Source organism: Haliotis cracherodii, unplaced genomic scaffold, assembly GCF_022045235.1.
Source record: "Haliotis cracherodii isolate W230 unplaced genomic scaffold, xgHalCrac1.p SCAF_9, whole genome shotgun sequence".
NCBI lineage: Eukaryota > Metazoa > Mollusca > Gastropoda > Lepetellida > Haliotidae > Haliotis > Haliotis cracherodii.
Genome location: NW_027266343.1, coordinates 36,380,518 through 36,389,778, shown reverse-complemented (window position 1 = coordinate 36,389,778; position 9,261 = coordinate 36,380,518). Strand labels below are relative to the sequence as shown.

Below are 9,261 nucleotides of genomic sequence, written 5' to 3'. Positions count from 1 at the left end.
GTAGTAGTAATGGTAGAGTGAGTGAGTTGGTTTATCGTCGCTTTTGAACAGTTGCAGATACACCACAGTGTGTCAGCTTAATGTGGGAGGCAAGCCCGAAGTGATGCAGGCCTCAGACGTTTACCGCTTTGGTTGAAGAAGCAGTACTAGTAGCAGTTGTAGTAGTTGTAGTAGTAGTAGTTATAGTAGTAGCAACAGTAGTATAGTTGTTATAATAGCAGCTGCAGCATTTATTTTCCAACAAAAACTTTCGGTTCTGACCGGCTGATTGCAAGAGTTAATCTACTACTAGTAGCTTTTGTAGTAGTAGCAGCAGTAGTAGTAGCAATAATAATAGCAGACCAGCAATAGTAGCAATACCAGCAGCAGAAGTAGATGTTTCCAGGGGCAAAACTACGCTGATTTTAAGAGTAAGCAAAACAAATTTTACGAGGGCCTGCTTGGAGGGTTTGGGGGCAAACTTACCCAGAAATTTCATACAATTAGATGCTCCTAAACGTTTCCTGAATTTTGGGACCGTTGATGTCAGATTATATTTGTAACATATATTGGTGACGTTTTATTATATTTTCATTAGTAGTATACATACGTGTTTCACGAACCCATTTTCGGCTTTCATTCAAGAAACATCTGATTACTAATGAAATTAAAATGAGTCGATAATATTACTTTTTTTGTGTGTTTTACATGTTCATTCGTTGTATGTGAAGGTTATTTCTTTTTTTTTTATATCTTAACGCGAGCCGACCTATCATTATAATGAAAATAATTGTGTGACAGCGGTTTTGTTACGTCACAAACCATCTACCACTAAAATCCTAAAGTGTGTAAAGATTCCGATTTTCAAGTTGGACAATAAATATCATGTTCAACCGTGTAGAGTTTGAATTTATAATGTACTGCATAGCTGGTAAATTGAGGATTACTTATACAAAAGATGGTGCTCTTTTTAGGTGTAAGCAATTGCTTTTCTGCTACAATGGTAGTTTCACCCCTTGTTTCAAGTAGCAATGGTAGAGTGTGTCGGGTTAAACTCCAATTTTAACAGTATTCAAGTTACAGCAAAGTGTCTCAGCTCAATGTGGTTGGACGTCTACCACTTAGTAGGTTAGGTTGTCGATCAGCATGACGCTTCAATGGTGCCGTGATGTAGGCGGACTGTGTGGACCAGACAATCCAGTGATTGACATCATGAGAATCGATCAAGGCAATTGGGATACGATGATATGTATCAACCAAGTCAGCGAGCTTGACCACCCGATCCCGTTAGTCACTTCTTACGACAAGCACAGTCGCCTTTTACTGCAAGCATTGGGTGTTTCTTCCTATTCTACCCCGGATCTTCACGAGAGAGAGAAAAAAAGAGCGTGAGTGAGTTGGGTTTAACGCCGCTTTTAACAGTATTCCAGGTATATCACGGTATATCATGTGGGAGGAAAGCCCGAAGTGAAACCCACGAGCACGGGTATGGTGCTGACAAACCTAGAAACATAATCGGGGGGAACCGGGATTCGAACCCACAATCATAGGTTTCTGGCGTGTCCACAGCGAATTGCGGCGCCTTAGGCGACTGGGCCACCCGTGCCCCCAAGAAAAAAAGAACCAATTACTGTAACCAATAGTTTGAAACTATAATCGGTTCCTCTAACATGTGACTCACACGGGAAAATGGAAAATAAGTTGGTAATCGTGATGTATCTTAATCGTATTTACTAATCAAAGATGTTTGGCAAAAAAGAACAAACACTGGAGCCGTACGAATAGGCAGACATTTATTTGAATGACAGATCGTCGTGACGTACACAGATGCGCATGACACTGATCACGTGATGTACACAGATGCGCATGATACTGATCACGTGATGTACACTGATGCGCATGACAAAAGATCACGTAACGTACACAGACGCGCATGATACTGACCACGTGACGTAAACAGATGCGCATGACACTGATCACGTGATGTACACATATGCGTATGACACTGATCACGTGACGTACACAGATGCGCATGACAGATCACGTGACGTACATATATGCGCAAGACACTAATCACATGACGTACACAGATGCGTACATCACTGATCAGGTGGCGGTGGACATGACGGTTGGACAATGGTTTGGTCATAAATTAGACGGCAAATAGTGGACAAGTCATGGCTGACGCATCAACTAAACACATCACATCAGAACGGTAATGAACTTATGACGAAATGGCTACAAAAATAGTTTTCTCGTAAGCATGCTTTTCAAAGTGGCAAGCACGCATGCTCACAAGAACTATTGTAATAAATATCATCCCGAAATGTACACATAACAAAATTAAAATATAAAAACATAACAGTTTATAAATTATGATAAGTAGGTTTTCAGCAGGCACGGCCCTGCTCGTATGGCGGGTTTGACATAAATAGCGTACACGTGCATGCACGTGCATATCCGCTGAAGTTTTTGTTACTTGTACGCATACAGAAGAGCAAGAAAGCTACGATCGCCTCCTCATGTGAATGCAAGACTTACTACAATTATGTCTTGAAGTCAACCAGACGCCCGAAAAAAGCCCATCTGCATACGTTAGGAGCCCTAGCTATCTCTAGCACTCAAAGTCACGTGAAGTCACGTGAAAACTAAGGTTGGTGGTCTGGGACGTGCACATACGTGATGCACGAGCGTTAACTATAGTTAAGGTGGACATGCAAGTAGAGGAGGTCTCCAATGTGTGCACTAGATATATACATAACGTGCGTCTCCCTTTAAAGCTGTGCCCCGTGCTATGCCATACACTATTACTGTACATCTTCCAACAATATCTTTGGCTTAATGTGCGCGATGACTTCGAGCTATAATACTGACTGAAAACGTTTCTCGTACACTACAGCGATACCTTTACGTTCTATGTTTGTAGTATATTTACACATAAGCAACACAACCCCTGCCTCATAGCAATCATCCCTACGCTGCACTTGCTGTTTCAGACTTGTGACAAAATGAAGGAGCTAGAGTTTCAAATTATTAATAAACATAAAAAAATGGACCACGTAATGATAGAGCGAACATCAGAACCGCTACCCAGGTAAGGTCTTCTAAGACTGCACATACTACGACCCGTTAGACCAGCAACATTGTCCTGTAGGGTCTGTTGTACAATCGTGGCATCTTATGTGAAATCATTTTTTAAAAACAAAAAACAAAAACTACATTTGGTGAGCATAACAAGCAACGCTGATTCAACCATGAACTTCTGAATGTTTAGTAGAGTTGATTAAAGTTAAAATGAAACCAAAATGTGGAGCGCGGAAGGGGGTGATAGTTAGAAAATGAATAACAAAAACATCGGACCAGCTGACACAATATGCAAAATATATATAAAACGTCTTAATACAAGTGAAAACATGTACATACAGTTTCTGAGTAGCCGACTGTGACCAAGCCTTCTAAACATACGAACGGTTCTTTCTGGAACCCTATTGCCAGTAATCCTACCCATGAACAAAACCAATCACAGGGCATGAGGAACATGACCAATCACAGGGCATGATGAACATGACCAATCACCTTGCACGATTCACAGGCCTAATCATTGCGCATGATGAACAGGACTAATCCATGTATATGATGAACAGGACCAATCACTGTGCATGATGATCATGGACCAATCACTGTGCATGATGAACGGGACCATTCACTGTGCATGGTGAACATGACCAATAACCGTGCATGTTGAACAGGACGAACCACATTGCATGATGCAAAGAACCAATCGCCGTTCATTATGAACAGAACCAATCACCGTGCCTGATGAACAGGACCAATCACCGTGCATGTTGAACAGGACCAATCACATTGCATGATGCACAGAACCAATCACCGTTCATTATGAACAGAACCAATCACCGTGCATGATGAACAGAACCAATCACGGTGCACGATGAACAGGACCAATCACGGTGCACGATGAACAGAACCAATCACCGTGCATGATGAACAGGACCAATCACCGTTCATGATGAACAGGACCAATCACCGTTCATGATGAACAGGACCAATCACCGTTCATGATGAACAGGACCAATCACTATGCAAGATGAAAAGGACCAATCACCGTTCATGATGAACAGAACCAATCGCCGTGCACGATGAGCAGGACCAATCACCGTTCATGATGAACAGGACCAATCACCGTTCATGATGAACAGGACCAATCACCGTGCATGATGAACAGAACAAATCATCGTGCAAGATGAACAGGACCAATCACCGTGCACGATGAGCAGGACCAATCACCGTGCACGATGAACATGACAAATCACCTCGCATGATAAAACAGGACCAATCACTGTGCATGTTGAACAGGGCCAATCACATTGCATGATGAACAGGACCAATCACCATTCATGATGAACAGGACCAATCACCGTTCATGATGAACAGGACCCCACACCGTGCAAGATGAAAAGGACCAATCACCGTTCATGATGAACAGAACCAATCACCAAGCACGATGAGCAGGACCAATCACTGTACATATTGAACAGCGCCAATCACTATGTACAACGAACAGGACTAATCAGAAATGCTCCATGGTAAAAACCAAAGCCAGACAGAGTCTATCAAAATGTTCAGTGGACAGGACCAAATATGGTACACCATAACAAGAACCAATCACTGTGCACCATGGGCAGGGCCAATCACTGTGAACCAGCGACAGGACCAATCGAAAGCATCAAGGCAATGACCATTCACTGTAGGCAGGATCAATCATTGTGCACAGTGGATACGGCCCAGCAAAGTCAATCTTTGACTTGACCAAAAGCTGTACATATTGAACATACCCAAGCACTGTAAAGCATGAACAAGAATACATCTATCCTATGGCCAGGACCAATAACTGTACACTGTATAGAGCACTAGTCACTCGACTCAGTAGCAAAGACAATCATATTCAATAGGGCTATCGTCATGCCCCGACGATACAGACTGTTTACGGTCCTACCAACTAAAAGATCTAAAGCTGCGTAATTCACAGATCTAAAGAAGGACCAAGAGCCTGCTCTGACATATTTCCGTCTATCCGTCCACCAGTCCGAACCGTTACTATTTCGGCGTCAATCTCAGACCTCCAACTGTCCTACATGAGCGAGAACAAGGAGCGAGCGAGCGGGGAATGTACTTGTAAATACAGACCAATTTGTACATCGCGACACGCTAGCCCTTTACTGGATGCTAACAAGTCAATAATGCCCCAAAGGCTATAACGCAACAATATGACATTGAATATAACAGTGGCAGTTCGATCATATAAAAGTGGCAAATACTTCATATAAGATCACGTGTACAAAAAAAACACTTGCTCCTTTGTGTTGAACTTCGCATTCCAAGTGAAATAAGCAATGTCCGACTGGAGTTGATGATGTGTCCAGCCTTATCAACATACGTTGTCCTTTAATGCAACTCTGCGGTATTTGTCGAGCACTAGCGAAGCCTCGGCCCCATGTAAGCATTAGTATCAACACAACGCTAACAACCAATCAGATGAACGTTAGAATATATCACATGAGCAGTTCATGACATCAGCCCGCTGATATGTCAACTAGCTCTTTCATTAGCACGAGAAGCACGTGCAAGACGAGAAGCACGGTTTCCAAGGCAGGACCTATGCTAGACATCATCTATGTACATGGGATCCCTCTCAGAAGTGGATTGACGCCTCGGATGGAACTCCGTTTGTCGGATTGTCCTGGCTTCAGCAGGTGCTCCTCTGATCTGTGCTCGTGGTCACTGTTGACGTCATCTATAATACGGGTCACGTGACATTTCGAATTGAAGTCCTCACACAGTGGGCGTCATAATGTCATTCACTCCATATCTGTGACGTCACAAATATCGAACCACTTTTCATACCACTTGCCTCTGTATTCCAGCGTATTCTGTGTTTGTTTGATCCTCGGATGAAACCTCGTATTCTGCCAAAACTCCTCATCTTTAAATAAGTACATGGCTTTGTCCTTGTAGGAATAATACACGGCGTCCACAGTAGCCGGCAGCGGCTTCTCCCCTTCTTTCACGGGGTACTCATCCACGATTTTCACTTTCCGAACACAGCACCCTCGGGTCTCTTCGGGCTCCTTCGGATCATAAACGTAGACCTGAAATAACAAGCATCTATAAGTCATCTACGTAGGAAGCTGACGAAACAAGCACTAATTCTCATATCCAACCCCAAAAAAGAACCAGGATGGACCATTTTCCAATGACATTGCGAAGCGTTTCTGTGCCTTCTTTCCCGTACATATTGCATACAAACTTAAACCAATTGGTCTCCGGTGGAACACAACAGCTACTCATACACTCCTTCGCCGCCGTCTACGCAGGTTATACCTGAATAGTAACATCGATGTCTTTACACGTACGCTCACACACATAGGTGGTCCGAGAGAAACCCAAGATGGTCGGTGTGTTTGTTTCGCGATACACGCGTGGCTTGAAACTCGTTCCTGCTGACGCCGTGCTTTTATAAACACAGTGCTTTGTAACTCTGCTCTTCCCGACCCCTTCCCCCCTAAACGCTGAGGTGTGCGAGCAAATCCACGTGTACGATTCTTACGCTGTTGATGGTAAGTCTCTATGAAGATAATTAGAGGTCTAAAAATGGGCACCCTGTTGACATTTAGAAGATAAATACTATGTGTGTGTGTGTCTATTTCCGGGATTTTATCGAGTATTTGCATCTTGGAAATTCATCTCGAGACCCGAAAGCCTTAGCTTGAGGGGCTCGAATGAAAATTTCCAAGCCTCGTACTTACTCGGTTGTGAGGCGTCAACATCGAACGTTCTGTTGTTGCTATGGTGATTGTGATTTTGGTCATTTTATCATTATAATTTTTTTAAATTAAAAATCCCAATAATTCCCATGAATAGAGAAAATCAAAATATGTGTTACGAATGTTAATTCATGTTAATTAGTATGCAAAAAATGCTGAGTAATTATGTATTCCTACACAGTGATTCGGTCGCTTGCTTCAGGGAATGCAAATCATATTTTCACCCTTTGACATTTGGTCATGTGACCCAAATTAGCCAATCACAACACAAAACACACTTTCTATAGGTTTACAATTCACTGTATGTGTTATGAAATCATCTTACAGTGTTTAAACACAAGTGACACCTGAGGTGTTCGGGAGCGACTAGCTTTTGACACCAACACTGTATAAACGAGAATTCTAAAAGGAGAAATTATTACACCAGCTCATTATTTGGTGATTAGATCTAAGTAAGCGCTTAAGCGCTCCAAAACTGACGCTCTACGCCTATGACTCATATCAACGGTGTTGCCTTTTGGAGGAATGAGGGGCTGGCTAGACTGAACCCTGGCAGTTCCAACTGATTTACACCCCGATGCTGTGTGCAGGATTCTCCACGCTGCCTTTCTATCACAGACACCTGCATTGCTCCTATTTCTCCTAAACCACTGAGCATCGCCGGTTACTTCCAACACGTGCCCTTTTACTCTTATATCTCTTCACCTTTTGAGCATTTTCAGCTATTTCAAAAACTGCTTTTATCTCGACTGTCATGATCTGTTGAAGACAATAGGGAACGTACGACCACTACTATGTTCCCGTTCTTATGACCTTTTGAGCAGTCAGGAATGACCGATAATTACCCTGGTTCTATTTCTTATCACCTGTTGGACACAGTCAGGAATGACCGATAATTACCCTGGTTCTATTTCGTATTACCTGTTGGACACAGTCAGGAATGACCGATAATTACCCTGGTTCTATTTCTTATTACCTGTTGGACACAGTCAGGAATGACCGATAATTACCCTGGTTCTATTTCGTGTTACCTGTTGGACACAGTCAGGAATGACCGACAATTACCCTGGTCCTATTTCTTATTACCTGTTGGACACAGTCGGGAATGACCGACAATTAGACTGGTTCTATTTCTTATTACCTGTTGGACACAGTCGGGAATGGCCGACAATTACCCTGGTCCTATGTCTTATTACCTGTTGAACACAGTCGGAAATGACCGACATTTACTCTGGTTCTATTTCTTATTACCTGTTGAACACAGTCGGAAATGACCGACATTTACTCTGGTCCTATTTCTTATTACCTATTGAACACAGTCGGAAATGACCGACAATTACCCTGGTCCTATGTCTTATTACCTATTGAACACAGTCGGGAATGACCGACAGTTACTCTGGTCCTATTTCTTATTACCTGTTGATAAAAGTCGGGAATGACCGACAATTACTCTGGTCCTATTTCTTATTACCTGTTGATAAAAGTCGGGAATGACCGACAATTACTCTGGTCCTATTTCTTATTACCTGTTGATAAAAGTCGGGAATGACCGACAATTACTCTGGTCCTATTTCTTATTACCTGTTGAACACAGTCGGGAATGACCGACAATTACTCTGGTCCTATTTCTTATTACCTGTTGAACACAGTCGGGAATGACCGACAATTACTCTGGTCCTATTTCTCATTACCTGTTGATCAAAGTCGGTAATGACCGACACATACCCTAGTTCCATTTCTAATTAACTGTTGAACACAGTAGCGAACGACCGACAAGAGATATTCTTCTGACAACGTCACTGAATAATATCCCATTCAAACACTCGTAATAAAGTTGACTTTGATACTAAACTACAATATGCCAGTTTAAACGTTTGAGAAATTAGTTAAAACCTATCCACTTACATATTCATCTTTGAAAAAGTAGATATTCTTGTCTCGCAAGTCAAAGAACACAGCGTCCAGGTTGTCTGGGATACGGTCTTCCGATCCCTCCTTTGCCGGAAACCCTTCTGATATCTTCTTGGGGTAACCGTCAAACACCTTGTCGTTGTCGTTATCGTACCGGTAGAAATCCTCTCCTGGGAACATACGATATGTAGGTATACAGAACATATCACCAGGTGGTTACAGAGATCGGGTACCTTATGAGTAAGCTGTGTCACTGATGTGTGGGATATAAGGTGTTTAAATTGCAATAAGGCTAATTTTATACACTGCCGGGCAAAAGAAAGTATACTCTTAATTTTGGATTTCACCAAAGTATTGAAATGTTAAAAACCGGCGAAATACTGCAAAGCTAAGGTCCAAAACACACCTATGATGCCTGTATAAAATACAGCATAATCGAATAACCAATTCTTGTTTGTCTCGTTTTGGCCACCTTGAGCTACCTTCCTGCCACGAAAGCGGTGATGAAATATAACAAGCGAACCCACTA

The 9,261-nt window shown here is 42.4% G+C and overlaps 1 protein-coding gene across 8 annotated transcripts in view; it reads right to left on the bottom strand.

Moving 5' to 3' along the window:
* Positions 1 to 1,755: 1,755 nt before the first annotated feature.
* The window catches only part of LOC139451660 (matrix metallopeptidase-21-like), a 105,849-nt gene continuing 98,343 nt past the window's right edge, over positions 1,756 to 9,261 (bottom strand). For all 8 annotated transcript variants that reach the window (XM_071232976.1, XM_071232978.1, XM_071232975.1 and 5 more), the window contains exons 6-7: positions 8,727 to 8,902; positions 1,756 to 6,146 (exon numbers count right to left, since the gene is read on the bottom strand). In XM_071232976.1, coding sequence (XP_071089077.1) covers positions 5,856 to 6,146; positions 8,727 to 8,902 — 467 coding nt within the window. In that variant the 3' untranslated portion in view covers positions 1,756 to 5,855. The remainder of the gene's footprint in view (positions 6,147 to 8,726; positions 8,903 to 9,261) is intronic.